Source organism: Brachyhypopomus gauderio, chromosome 4, assembly GCF_052324685.1.
Source record: "Brachyhypopomus gauderio isolate BG-103 chromosome 4, BGAUD_0.2, whole genome shotgun sequence".
In the NCBI taxonomy this organism is placed as follows: Eukaryota; Metazoa; Chordata; class Actinopteri; order Gymnotiformes; family Hypopomidae; genus Brachyhypopomus; species Brachyhypopomus gauderio.
Window position 1 is genome coordinate 34,590,249 of NC_135214.1, and position 14,722 is coordinate 34,604,970.

The 14,722-nt window shown below is 43.0% G+C and overlaps 1 protein-coding gene across 7 annotated transcripts in view; it reads left to right on the top strand.

The window, feature by feature from the left end:
* csnk1g2b (casein kinase 1, gamma 2b) overlaps window positions 1-14,722 on the top strand; it is a 33,688-nt gene that overhangs the window by 14,149 nt on the left and 4,817 nt on the right. For all 7 annotated transcript variants that reach the window (XM_077004255.1, XM_077004258.1, XM_077004254.1 and 4 more), the window contains 6 exons: window positions 6,921-6,990; window positions 12,064-12,212; window positions 13,046-13,280; window positions 13,576-13,661; window positions 14,107-14,191; window positions 14,328-14,476. In XM_077004255.1, the coding sequence (XP_076860370.1) occupies window positions 6,921-6,990; window positions 12,064-12,212; window positions 13,046-13,280; window positions 13,576-13,661; window positions 14,107-14,191; window positions 14,328-14,476 (774 nt within the window). The remainder of the gene's footprint in view (window positions 1-6,920; window positions 6,991-12,063; window positions 12,213-13,045; window positions 13,281-13,575; window positions 13,662-14,106; window positions 14,192-14,327; window positions 14,477-14,722) is intronic.

Here is a 14,722-nt window from a genome sequence, read left to right on the forward strand (position 1 = left end):
TTATTCCCAGTCATCTGTAGTCTATAGCAATATCAGCCTCTGTTTATCACTGGCTTGTGAATTGTACCTCTTAGAACTTTGGGGTCAAAGTGATTTTCTCCACAGTAAACTTTAAAATGGCTCCTCTCTCCGTAATAATGGTCTTCTAGGGAGATTTTGTGTGTGTGGGGGTCTTTGTATGTTGTTGGGGCAGCATATTGGTCTCACACAGCAGACATGTCTGCTCTTTGAAAACTCAGGCGTCAGATGTGCAGTATAGCATGTTTCTTTATGGCTGTGAAACACTTAAACCACAGTAGCATGAAATTACCATCAATCTTCTTGGCTGTTGAACTTTTTGCTTGTTATATTCTCTATACATTCCCTCTTGTTTTTTTAACATTTATCTATTGAATTCATATAGGCTTACTATTGATTAGAAGTGGATGAAATCAGATTGTTCTGTAAAAAGGGACTTAGCCTAATTTGATGCTGCCTGCAAAAGAGAAAGTAGTTTTTCCTAATGAAACCTTTTGCATTCCACACACTTCTTCAAATGAGTCATCAAAGTTGTAAAATGCTTAAGGGTGTGTTTATATTTGTAGTCCAAAGCAGAAAATGATGCATTTGTTGTATTTTAGTCATAGTTGGCTTGGCATACACACTGAACCATAAGATGTACACAAAAGGGAAAACTAACCATATGGATACTGTCACAACAGTTTATGTATTCTGCAATAATACCTGTTGAACGTTCAGAAGGATGCTGAACGCAGGACTAAACGTGTTTGTGGGGCTTGTGCGTCAGGAGTTGTTTTTGCCATTTGAGAACTTGCGAACAGCTGGTAAGATATCTGAAGAACCCAAAACAGTGTCTGGAAGTCCTCCATGTTTAGCGACATTATGTCTGCTATTTGGTGCCTTTGGTGCATTCTGTGTTCATGCTTCGAATGAACTGTACGAGAGGTTGTTTTTTACGCTGCCCTAGATCGCCCAGCTCTGCTTATTTAATACATGTCCGGGGTTAAAATGTTACTGTTCTCACCTGCTGCTTTAAACCGCACTAACGGTTTCAAACCAGTGCTCTGAAGCCTGAACACATCCTAAAACAGTTCAAACGTTACAATAAATGAAAGCTTGATATTAATTAACATTTTGAATATCACCCAGCTACAAAGCCTAATTTAAGCTAAGTGAGTCCATAAAATTGTATGAAATAGTTTGGAGGTATACTGCTAGAAACGTGGCTAGCGCTGGACTGTTCTGGGATCAGTTTGTTGCAGATTTTGGGTGTGCAATACGGTGTTGTGCTTTGTGTGCTTGGTCTTCCAGGCACCGGCGAGCTCAAGTGTCTACTGCACTTTGAGTGTGTCCATTAGAACAAACTAGCATGTGCAAGCAGACACTTGTATGAGGTCGTCCTTTTGGCTGCAGTCCTAATTGTCTTTATTTTAGTTTTTTATTTGGTAGCACGTATTAGATTTGGGGTGTTGCAGCTATGTGAGTGGATGTTTTTTTTTTTTTTTTTTTTGTTTTTTTTTTTATTTTTTTTTAATGAATGCTTTTCATTGAATGTTTAAATGATGCTGGATTCATTTTCACTCTGACGAAGCCCTGAAATGCTAGGGTTAGAAGAAGTACTTTTGAGTTTTCTAGCTGCTTTCTTCTGTATGTTCAAAGTTTAGTAATGCGTGTTGGTGTTTGGTTGTGTTCTTACATTACAGGCTTGTAAGGTGCTAAGGTTAATGTTTGCAGTTGGGTTATGCTTGACTTAAATGTTCAGTAGCGGATTAGGTTAGGGTCAGATTCTTGAATGACTGAACCCTTGTGTTTCTTCTTATGCTTTTCTTGAAATGTGCCATATTTTGTCAATTGTGATTTTTACACCCCAATCGAAATTTGTCCTCCGCTTTTAACCTATCTGTGCAGTCAGAACTCACACACACACACTAGTGGTTAATAGGGGGCTGTGGATCACACGTGCCCAGAGCGGTGGGCAGCCCTAGCCCGGCGCCCGGGGAGCAGTTGGGGTTAGGTGCCTTGCTCAAGGGCACCTCAGTTATGGCCTGTCTGGGAATCGAACCCACGACCCTCCGGTCACAAGACCAGTTCCCTTCTTGTTATGAGCTTTGTGTGTGTGTGTGTGTGTGTGTGTGTGTGTGTGTGTGTGTGTGTGTGTGTGCGTACGTGTGTACACATCCCCTCAGCTTTAATGTTGGAATGGGGAACTACATTATAGGCGATCATAGTCTGGATTAGGCTTGTCACGATACTAAGAATAACAACTTCGATACGATACTTTAAAAAATATTGAAATTTGATACCATTTTCGATACCAAAGTAAGATAGTGATTTCCGTTTTAAAGCCTTTTTATTTTTTTTATAAAGAAACAAATAAATGTTGCTTTGTGTTTGAAAATGCTTGAAATTGTAACTTCATTTCACAACAAATAGCTGTCTGACTGAACAGTTCTCTTGTATTACGTTAACAAATACGAGCCTCTTGTAATTCCAGGACGAAACATGAGAAAACGTGAAGACGTTAAGATTGGGCGTTTTGAAAATGAACAATTCATTTACAATACAATTTCAACATTTTTAAGTACTTTAGCCTAAATTGCAGCACTTTTCAAACCTGAAACACCAAAGCAGCATTAAAATTTGTCAGGTAATTGTTCATTCCCCTGTTGTTGAGGGGTGTTTCTTTTATACTACCACATAGTTTCGGACAACACTGCAAAGCGGAAAGTATAAACGCCTCCACCGCTCGTGGAGGTTCGCGCGAGGTGGGCGGAGTCGAGCGCTATGGTCACTCAACCAGGCTTTAGCGCCCTTCGTTGAAATGTTCCAAAAGCACCGCTTGCAAACTGGCTTGTCCATGTCCTTCGGTTTTCTATCTGTATCTGCTTCGAATCCAACAGCACTGTGTTTGCTTTAGCTGCCATTGTAGCATTACAAACTGTCCTGTGCATTACGACAGCTTGGGTGGGTCAAACGAAAGGGCATTTTATGTAAAAAGAATCGATACTTAAGAGAAACGAGTATTGTACCATTTCAGAATGTTCAGTATCGATACGTATTGATATATCGATTAATTTAAAAAAAAAAATTTTGACAACACAAGTCTGGATACTTTCACAACTACATTTTGTTCTTATTTTTGACCCATAAAACCACCATAACCTCATGCACTTTCACAGTAAGTATTTTAGAACACATAGTAATGGCTCATTTTTAAGCCATCTGTTTTTCTTAATTATTTATATTTGGAAACCTAATGATATGTATTTATATTTCCAGTGCAGTCTCAGGGTCTTTGCTGTGGCATCTGTAGCGTCTCCTATCCAGCATGATTAGCACTTCCTCCCCAGTGCTGGACACCCCAACCATGTGGGCTTTTCCTGCTCCAGCACGCCTGACTCCAGCTCATCACCCTGACACAAAACTCTTCCCTTTGATTTGCCTCAGTCGTGTCCCTGGGGGGAGAGCAAATCTTCAGTGATGGTCATTAGGCCTGGGAACCGTTGGCTGGAGCTCAGGTTTCCTTGAGAGCTTGCAGACAGTCTGAGCTCTTCTGCAGGCTGCTGTCTGTGTTTCTAGCAGGATGACTCGTTACTGCCGGACGGCCAGTTTCTCCTGAGACCCCACAGGGCTGATAGCCGCTCTGCTCAGTGCGTTCTTCACACACACCAGTGACCATTCAGAGCTTTCCCAGCATTCCCTCACCTTTCTTCAATATTTGTGTTTGACAGTAACTCCACAGATTTCATCAAATCATTAGGATGAAAATGTCATTCTTTATCTTTTCTTGCAAAGTGATTTAAATATTAGACATTCTGTTTTGTTAGGCTATCTGTATTGGAATGTAAAAGTCAGTACTGGTTAGTAAAATGTGTAAAATGTGACAGGCCAACGTCTCACTGATTCTGAATGTTCATCCACTTCTAGTGGCTGTCTGATGCTAGTGTTGTCAAAAAAATCGATATATCGATACGTATCGATACTGAACATTCTGAAACGGTACAATACTCGTTTCCCTTAAGTATTGATTCTTTTTACATAAAATGCGCTTTCGTTTGACCGACCCAAGCTGTCGTAATGCACAGGACAGTTTGTAATGCTAATATGGCAGCTAAAGCAAACGCAGTGCTGTTGGATTCGAAGCAGATACAGGTGGAAAACCGAAGGACATGAACAAGCCCGTTTGCAAGTGGTGCTTTTGGAACATTTCAACGAAGGGCGCTAAAGCCTGGTTGAGTGACCATAGCGCTCGACTCCGCGCGCACCTCGCGCGAACCTCCGCGAGTGGTGGAGGCTTTATACTTTCCGCTTTGCAGTGTTGTCCGAAACTATATGTGGTAGTTTAAAAGAAACACCCCTCAAAACAGGGGAATGAACACTTACCTGACGAATTTTAATGCTGCTTTGTGTTTCAGTGTGTTTCAGGTTTGAAAAGTGCTGCAATTTAGGCTAAAGTACTTGAAAATGTTGAAATTGTAACTACTTCGTTTCACAACAAATATCTGTCTGACTGAACAGTTTTCTTGTATTACATTAACAAATACGAGCCTCTTGTAATTCCAGGATGAAACATGAGAGAACGTGAAGACGTAAGATTGGGCGTTTTGAAAATAAACAACCATTAAATAATGTGATTAAAAGCGCAATATTTCGAATCATTTCGAGTATATGTATAAATATTTAACTTAATTAAGTTTAACGTGCTGGGAAATATTGGTACAAGCGCTTGAATTGAACCCTGCAAACATGACTTTGTTCATTGCGGCGCGCGCGAAGTTACAAAATTCGAGAGGTGCACGACCTCGCGTGCGCCGCGCTTCAGCGCGATGAACAAAGTCATGTTTGCAGGGTTCATACACCTTGTGGAATTCAAACACTTGTATGTCACTTTAAAGGTCAATTTCAATATTTCCCAGCACGAGCAAAGATACTTGTCAGACGTTCAAAAGACGTCCACTGAAAAGCCAGAATGAAAGTTTTAGCGACGTCTTTTTTAAACGTCTATTACTGCCGTTCAGTTGCAGTTTTTGCATGTCCTGACATCCAATAAAGGTCCTAGTCAGACGTTCAGATAGAAAACTCGTCATAGACGTTCATGTTAAGTTAAAAGGTTAAGGTCCTAGTCACACTGTCAGATTTTGAACCAGTTTTGAACGTCCACCAGACATGCAAAAATGGGTCTGGACTGACCAACGTGATACAGACTTGATTTTAACGTCTTTCTGACGTCGCATGTTTGTTGAGATAAGTTAAATATTTATACATATACTTGAAATTATTCGCTTTTTTATCACATTATTTAATGGTTGTTTATTTTCAAAACGCACAATCGTAACGTCTTCACGTTCTCTCATGTTTCATCCTGGAATTACAAGATGCTCGTATTTGTTAACTTAATACAAAATAACTGTTCAGTCAGACAGATATTTGTTGTGAAATGAAGTTACAATTTCAAGCATTTTCAAACACAAAGCAACATTCATTTGTTTGTTTATAAAAAAAATAAAAAGGCTTTAAAAAGGAAATTAGCACCGTATCTGACTTTGGTATCGAAAATGGTATCGAATTTCAATATTTTTTTAAGTATTGTATCGAAGTTGTAATTCTTAGTATCGTGACAAGCCTATCTAATACTAATGTGAAAATGATCTAGCTGCTTGTTTAAAGACATTTTTTTGTTTCTGTATTAACATCTTTTTTTTATGTGTGAACAATGTAATACATGTTGTTTGTGTTATGGTTGTTATAACAACTTTGTGTGTTATAACTAGGGGTGGGCCTAGATTAATTTTTTTAATCTAGATTAATCTCACTGAAATCTTGAAATTAATCTAGATTAATCTATATTAAAGTGTCTCATATGCGTGCTACCCAAGTAATTACTAAAAGTCAGTTTTTGAGATAGGGTTTCTTAATACAGAGGGTGCATTAGACCAGGGGCTCATCTCCTGTTTCCAAAATGCATCAATGACTGCTTGAGGAAGCTGTTCTACTTTGATACTTGAAGAAAAAAAAACATGCTCAATAAAATGTAGGCTACTCGTGTTCAACGGTTTATTCAGTTAAACATGAATTTGTAAGCCTACATACTGTACATTAAATAACATGTTTATTCAGCTAAACATGATATTTGAAATGTAAGCCAACATTTAGTACATTTAACCTCACAGATGTAATTTTCAAAAGTCAGTTTTGGTCCTCTGCAGTTTTAACGGTTAAAAAGAAATATTTAAATAGCGACGAATCTAGCGCTAGGACCATGCAGAAAATGAACGCTCCGAGCTCTGCTCCGGTAACGCTTTACGTTCCTAAAAATGAATTTTCCATGAAGCAAACCTGGCGACTTCGTGGCTGCATCCATGTAAAAGCACGTCCGATTTGTAATTCACAGGTTTAAAAACTCGTTCTCGCCCCTACTGTGCAATTTGGTTAGGAATACAGCCGAGCTAAACTATGAAGTTAAAAGTCATCATAGTTTGCTTACCCATTTTGACCCAGTTCCCAACCCAACTTTAAGAATAGATTAACGGCGATAATTTTTATATCGCCCGATAAGAGTATCAAATTAACGACTGCCGTTAACGGCCCACCACTAGTTATAACACATTGGTGCTTGGTTTCTCTTAACAGTGGCGTGTTGCCCCAAGATACTGTGAATTTCTTAACACTGCAGGATGGCTCAGTGAATAAGATTGGTGGGCCAGGTGATGCAGTTTGTACAGACCATAATCTCTGCGTCACACTGCTAGCCTCTAGAAGCCTTTAAAATACTCCCCCACACACTGAAGCCATTCAAGAGTGTGTTTTTATATTTATGTCATGCTCAGAGCCGAGGCTCATGGTTTATTTGAATTAGTTAAGGCAGCTGCTGTTTCTTTTCTCCTACATCCCTCTTAATGTTTGTCTGTGTTTTCTTTAAGGAGCCAATTAAGTCCAGAGCACCACAACTTCACTTGGAGTACAGATTCTACAAACAGCTGGGAAACTCTGGTAAGTGTAACAGTTCCACTTCATTGGTTCTTTCTTTATTTGCTTCTATAGAAAATCATTGTGCCTCCAAAATCTTGTTCCAACTCCTGTGTGTGGTGTGTGGTGGACCTGTGCGCTGTGAGAACCATGTGGGCGGTACGCTGCAGGGGTTTTCCTGTGGTAACGGTACCTCTCTGACGGCAGACGCTGGAGGACTGGTTCATGGAGCAGAGTGCAACACACACACACTGTCGATTGAAAACTCTGGATATTGAAATGTACTTGGAGGGGCTGATTACACTTGACGTTTTACTGGTTCATTCTTTGCTGCATTATTCTTGTGTTTATAGTCTGAACGTCATGAGTCCTACAGCTCTGGCCTCTGGCTTGCTGCACAGTAATTTTCATAGCGTGTATGTGATTATCTCAGCCTGAGTAACGTGTGCTCTCTGAGTGAGAGTATGGGTGACGTGTGCTATCTGAGTGAGAGTATGGGTGACGTGTGCTATCTGAGTGAGAGTATGGGTGACGTGTGCTATCTGAGTGAGAGTATGGGTGACGTGTGCTATCTGAGTGAGAGTTTGAGTAACATTATGAGTAGGGTTGCAGCGGTAACCGGTTTCACGGTATACCACGGTATGAAAATGCACAGTTATGATACCGTGTGCGTTTTCTTATTACCGGCAAAAGGCAAGCCAGCGGAGAAACTCACCCGCGCATGCGCAAATCCGCTCCGGTTCAGCTACTCCGCACGCAGCGGTGAGAATAGCAGAAAGTGCATCAGACTTAACAAATTTTTTAACAAAAAAGGCTAAACTAAAATCAGCAGCGAAAATTATGTAATCGCGGTGGCTCTGCCCCTGCGCGAGAGCCTCGCGCGCTGTCAATTCGCGAGGTCGTGCACCTCTCGAATTTTGTAACTTTGTGCGCGCCGCGCCTCAGCGCAATGAACAAAGTCTTGTTTGCAGGATTCATATACCTTTACAAGGTGGAATTAAAGCACTTGTACGTCACTTTCAAGGTCCATTTCAATATTTCCCAGCACGTTAAACTTAAGTGAAATATTTATACATATACTCGTAATGATTCGAAATAATTCGCTTTTTCATCACATTATTTAATAGTTGTTTAAACGCCCAGTCTTCACGTTCTCATGTTTCTTCCTGGAATTACAAGAGGCTCGTATTTGTTGATCCAGATACTGCAGAAAGAGAGGATTTATTTCTGATCCTCACAATAGAGATTTATATTTTAAGGCTTTCACACTGAGTCTGGTTTTAACATATGACAGGCACGTCAGAATTTTAAAATGAACGCATGTAAATTAATGGCGTCTTTCACATCCAGTGAAAGCAAAGATTTTAAAAAGCTAGGATTATACTTTCGCGAGTGACCATAGCGCGAACCTCCGAGAACGGCGGAAGCGTTTATACTTTCCGCATCAGATTATTTGCTGTGTTGTCCGAAACGATGAACGATTTGGTAGTATACAGAAACACCCCTCAAAAACAGGGGAATGAACATTTACCTGACGAATTTTTATGTTGCTTTGTGTTTCAGGTTTGAAAAGTGCTGGAATTTAGGCTAAAAAACTTGAAAATGTTTGAAATTTTAACTACTTGGTTTCACAACAAATAGCTATCTGACTGAACAGTTCTCCTGTATTACGTTATATTGCAACTTGAATGTAAACTTTAACTTGGCAGTAAAACGACCGGTTACAACATTTGTTGATCAGACACTGACCCAGGCTCAGTTTATCAGATATTAAATAATTTTAACTTAAATAATTGTACTGAAATCCATGATTTAGGTTTCTCTAATTTTGCAGTATTTATATAAACAGGTGTACAGCTTATTTTTTTAAGGAAACATTTTGTATACAATAGTTAATTGAACAAAAAAAATCTTTTGTTGTAATTTCTATAAGGGTCAGTGTATCTCTTAATAATATATGTAACAAACTGTGATACCGTGATAACTGTGATACCGCGGTATTTTCTGAGACAGTTATCATACCGTGAAAATCTCATACCGTTGCAACCCTAATTATGAGTAATGTGTGCTCTCTGAGTGAGAGTATGGGGGGGTTGTTCTCAGTGCTGTGTGTCAGGACAGGGAGCTGGACAGCTGTACGGACAGGACATGGTGGAGTGCTGGGATCTGATCGTTCATCTGTCTGAGCCTGTAAAGGAAAAGCCTAATCAGCAGGGTCAAAGCCCCACTACTCCCAGACATTTGATCAGTGGGCTGGAGGGTGATGTTCAGGCATTCACACACACACACACACACACACACACACACACACACACACACACACACACACACACACACACACACAGGCCCCACAATCAAGAAGCACCCGAGCGCTTTGACACACATCCCCTTCTTAGCAGCGGGTGGGCTGCAGTACAGAGATCTCATTCGCAGGCTGAATGTCTCCTGAGTTAGAGAGAGCACCAGCCCTCTGGTGCCAGAGTGGAAGCTCTCGGAGAGAGAGAGAGAGGGAGGGAGGGAGAGAGAGAGAGAGAGAGACTGGCTGGCTGGCCTGCAGTATTTATAGACACAGCGGGGTTGTCATTATCGAATATCCACTTCAGTGTCACTTCAATGGAAAGCTTTATCCATTGGGGGGGGCACTGTTAGTTTATTGTTTAAATACAGTTTTAAGCTGTGGGTGAATGGAGAAGATGCTAGTAATTCTCTGGCTTGATAAACATCAGTTATATTTCTCAGCTTCCTCGTCATGTTCACCTTAGAGCCTGTGTGCTAATTTCAGGGTGTCCTGATGTGGTGAATCACGTCAGTGTTTCTCCTTGCTGCCATTACATTGAACATGAAACCGTGATGTTTGTTTGTAATGTTTAGTTCTTTCTCTTGGACATGATTGAGAGACGGAGGTTTTCTGCACATACTGAACCTTAAATTATTCTAAATGCGCTGCCCAACCCAACTGGTACCAGTAACTCTGAACCCCGGTTGGCAAATTCTCTGCAAATGGCAAAATGTCAATCATTTTACAATGAATACAAATAAAAGGCTTTTCCCCAAGTGTTATTAGATGACGTTTCTTTTATAATTGGACTCTTACTGCTGTTCTTCCACTTGATCATGTTTTAATATGCAGTTATTTAGTTTTTACTGCTCTTTTGTTTAGTAAGTCACTTTATTTAGCAATGTATTCTGAACTCTGTGAACCTGCTGATCCGTGGGTGGGTGGGTGGGTGGGTGTGTGGGTGTGTGTGTGTGTGTGTGTGTGTGTGTGTGTGTGATGCTGGCGGGGGGTGTGGGAGGAGGTGGAAACCTCAGCTCTTCTGAGTGAAACGTGACTGATGGAGCGTTAGTCCTATCCTGGTGTCTACTGATCCTGCTAGAGGGCATGAACAGGACGGGCCCCGTGTGTTTAGTGAAGGGCCCCGTGTTTATAGTGAAGGGGCCCCGTGTTTTTGGTCCCGGCCCGTAGCTTCAGTCCCAACCTCCTCTCTGCGAGACCGATCCCTGGTACCTCACTCGAAGACCTCCAGGAGGGGCCCCATGGAGACTTCCACTATGGGGGTTTAAGAGCCGCAATGGCAAGAAACCTGCTATATTTACTATGTTGTCATTACAGTTTAAGCTTGATGAACATCAGTTACATTCATCACATCCAGCCCTCACTCCACCCCCCTTTTTCCACTCAAAAAAGATGGAGAAATTAGTCTAACTTGCCCACACAAGTCACAAGCTACTGCCTCACTCTGTTTTTGTGTCTGCGTGACTGCTTCTCTTTCCAGTCCCTGCGTTTTATTTGCTCCTAGATCAACCACACACTTTTCAGCGGCCCAGTGTCTGTTATTAAAGTACGTGCACCTGTGTCTTGGTTCCTACAGCGTGCACGTCTGGGGTGTTGTTGAGGGGCACAAGGGGCTTTGCACAGCTGCATTGGGGCCGGTTATCCTCTCTGTTCATCTGAGCCACAGCAGGGCTGAGGCGATGGAGCTGCTGCCTCCTGTGTGCTCACCAGGGCTGGTACTGGCTCTCACACTGTGCTCAATCTTTCATTCTGGCCACGTCCCAGTTCGTCTCCTGCTCCCTCGGGTGCTGTGCTGCTTCTGTGATGTGTCTGTGTGTGACTGACTCTCCCCCTCACTGTAAAGTTCTGCACCTAACTGCTCTCGCTGTGCACTGTAGGCTTTGAGCATAGGTTATCCATCAAAGACTCCATAAAGGAGAGCGCCTACAAAATTTCAATTCATTAAAGAATCCTGATTCTCTAGACTGATTTAATTCTGTTTTGTATGAGTACTTGTGCTACAAGTTGCAGTAGTCTGTGGCTAGTTTATAATTTATAATGATTCTGCTGTGCTGGTTGGTGTTTTGAAGTCGGCAGGACTCTTAAAGACAGAGCCATCCCCCAGGTTGTCTGCTCAGGGGGAGTGTTGTGACTGCAGTGTGACGTAGTAGTAGCCTACCGTCAGCCGAGTGTGTAAAGTACAGTTTCCAATTAAGGGCTTTGATGAGTCCGTTTTCTGGTTGTTCTGTTTCTGCATCTACATCCGTCACAGCTGCTAGTACAAAGTGTGTCCAGTAGGTTAAAGTGCTGATGGGAATGACGCCGGTCTGATGAGGTCAGTTCCTCAAAGTCCCTCCTCCTGTATGGGGAGGCAGCCACAGGTCAGACTCTCTTGCGTGTGAACTAGGAGCGATGACGCTACCGCGGGGTTTTATTGGATACCGATATTGTGATCGTCCTGCTGGACACCGAGGCCAAGAACAGTCCCAGTTGGTACGCTTCACATGTATAATGTAGAAGAGCAGTGTACGCTGCAGTCGTCTTGACAGGCTGCAAAAAACATCTGAAGTAATTACAAGTAATTATTAAGTAATTAGTGTTTAACATTAGGCTAATCTCATTAGTAATCCGTCATGTTATTAGTGTGCCACATTTAGTATTAGAAAGTCCTGTTCATAAGCACTATTGCGACTGTAGTGATCATTTGATTCCAGAGTTTAATAAAAAGTTGAATTCGTATCAAAATGACCCTTACAAGTTACTGAATCCTGGAGGTCAGTGCTGATGTGAGGCTGTGACTCCCTGTGTCTACTTCTCCTCAGAGGGGATTCCCCAGGTGTTCTACTTTGGCCCATGTGGTAAATACAACGCCATGGTGCTGGAGCTGCTGGGCCCCAGTCTGGAGGACCTGTTTGACCTGTGTGACCGCACCTTCTCCCTCAAGACCGTCCTCATGATTGCCATCCAGCTGGTGAGTGTGCTGCGTGCTCCCCTGAGAATGGAGAAGTGTCTCTTCTTCAACTTGATTTTGGCGCAAAGGCCACAGACCTAAATCGGTATTCAACACTTGCAGTTTTGCATTTACTGTGGCCCTGCATTGAACCGGGTTGGTTCTCTAATTTTTACATATCTGATACAACTAGCCAGTTATCAAGCTATTCTAGAGTATAACCAGGTGTACTGGAGTAAGAAAAATAACTTAACTGAACCACTGGAACCGGTGCAGATGAGCAGTGATCTAAGGCCCCGTCCACACGACGCCGGAGATTTTTAAAAACGGAGGTTTTTGTCTCCGTTTTCAAAAATATCTCCGTCCACACGGCTGCGTATCAGCTGCGTATCCATGCTGAACAAGCTGAGCGAATGTAACCAAAAAAAAAGACATGCGCAGACTCACTATGTGACGTCAAAGTTTTCCTAAACATGCGTTTTCCCCGTCCACACGAATACGCCGAGACCGGAGTTTTCAAAAGTCTCCACCTTGGAAGGCGTTTTCAAAAACCTCCATTTTCGGTGACCGAAAACGCCATTTTTCGTGTGGATGGGAGGCTGAAACGGAGACAAAAATCTCCAGTGTTGTGTGGACAGGGCCTAAATGTGAACAGTATGCTAATTGTGAGGTGATGTTCTAGAATGTTCTAGGGAAGTGTCTACAGGGACCCTCACTCTGTGTTTTTACTCTATCAGCTCTCAGCACAGTTGCACCAGGGAGAATAATGAAGGGAGAATATGGCAAAATATGCACATGTGCACCTCAGCAGCAGGTTTGGAGATCACTCATCATCACCCTTTCTTGTTGCTCAGATAACGCGCATGGAGTACGTTCACACACGGAGCTTAATATATCGAGACGTGAAGCCCGAGAACTTCCTGGTTGGCCGGCCTGGCAGCAAGAGGCAACACACCATTCACATTATTGACTTTGGGCTCGCCAAGGAGTACATTGACCCCGAGACCAAAAAACACATCCCGTACCGGGAACACAAGAGCCTGACCGGCACCGCCCGCTACATGAGCATCAACACACACCTGGGCAAAGGTGAGCACCACCTGTCTCTCCCCACCCACACCCACTCCACCTGGCTCCACCAGCTTCACTGAATGGCTCCAAGTGGCAAGACCTCTGGTTTTTTCCCCCAGCTAATGGAGGAAGAATTGCTCACCAACATGTACAGTTTTAACACCAGTGAATGTAATCTGCAGATGAACACCAGCACTGTGAGATCCTGGACGTGTGCATGTTGGGCTTGGATTGGTGGCAAACTGTCCAGCGGTAGATCTTTAGAAGAAAGGTTGGGTGCCACTGAATGGCAATTCTTCTTTCTGACCCTCAGAGCAAAGCAGGAGAGATGACCTGGAAGCACTTGGACATATGTTCATGTACTTCCTGCGGGGGAGTCTGCCATGGCAGGGTCTTAAGGTGGGGTGTCCAGTTTCTCCTCATGGTCTGGTTGATCTTGCACACAGCAGCACACACACCCAGCACTGGACACTGGCCATTCTTTTAGGAGGCTGTATGGTGCTTCTCTCTTGACTCTTGAGTCTTAATCCAATATTCTCCCATTTGCTAATTAGAATGTCAATTTCTTGTTGCATTTGCTGTGTTTTGGAGAAAAAAAAACAAATTTCATCAGTTTTCCTAATTTTCTGTGGCTTTCTCCCCACTGTTAAAGCGCTTTAAGCAGGAAAACTGCCTCAAAGAGAGAGCAGTCCTGCTTCTCACTGTTCTGTTGTCCGAGAGCTTTGTAGACTGGTTGGTTAGCTTAAGGCGCACTGGAGGCCACTGTGTTCCCCCTCCACGTGGACCACGTGCTCCTACCAAGCTATCTAGGAGACCATCTACCCACCCGTGTTCTCTCCTGCAGGCGGACACGCTCAAGGAGCGCTATCAGAAAATTGGAGACACCAAACGGGCGACGCCGATTGAAGTGCTCTGTGAGACTTTCCCAGGTTGGTGTGGGCCGGGGCTTTAGGAGACAGTGGAGTCGAGTGGTTTGGTTCATTCTTTTGTTCTCTTTGTGTGGTGCCTGACTGAGTGAAGGAGTTGTGAGTAACCTGCCTCCTGTCCTCTCACTCCGTCACGCAGAGGAGTTACATACTTACCTGCGCTACGTCCGGAGGCTGGACTTCTTTGAGAAGCCTGACTACGACTACCTTAGGAAGCTCTTCACTGATGTCTTTGACCGAAACGGCTACGTCTTTGATTATGAATATGACTGGGTTGGCAAGCCACTTGTGAGTTTTGCTTTCACTCTCACATGCTGACATCCAGCTGTTACTGCCCACTAGCCCCGCCCCCTCTCTCCACTCCCATCCTCTCTCTCCTCATCAGCCCCCCCCCCCCCCCCCCCCCGTCTACCGCTTCCTGTGTAGTCTTCTCACAATCCTCTTCATAACTCAGAAAGTAATCTTTCAGAAGGTATAATGTGCATCGTGTGTGTGTGTGTGTGTGTGTGTGTGTGTGTGTGTGTGTGTGTGTGT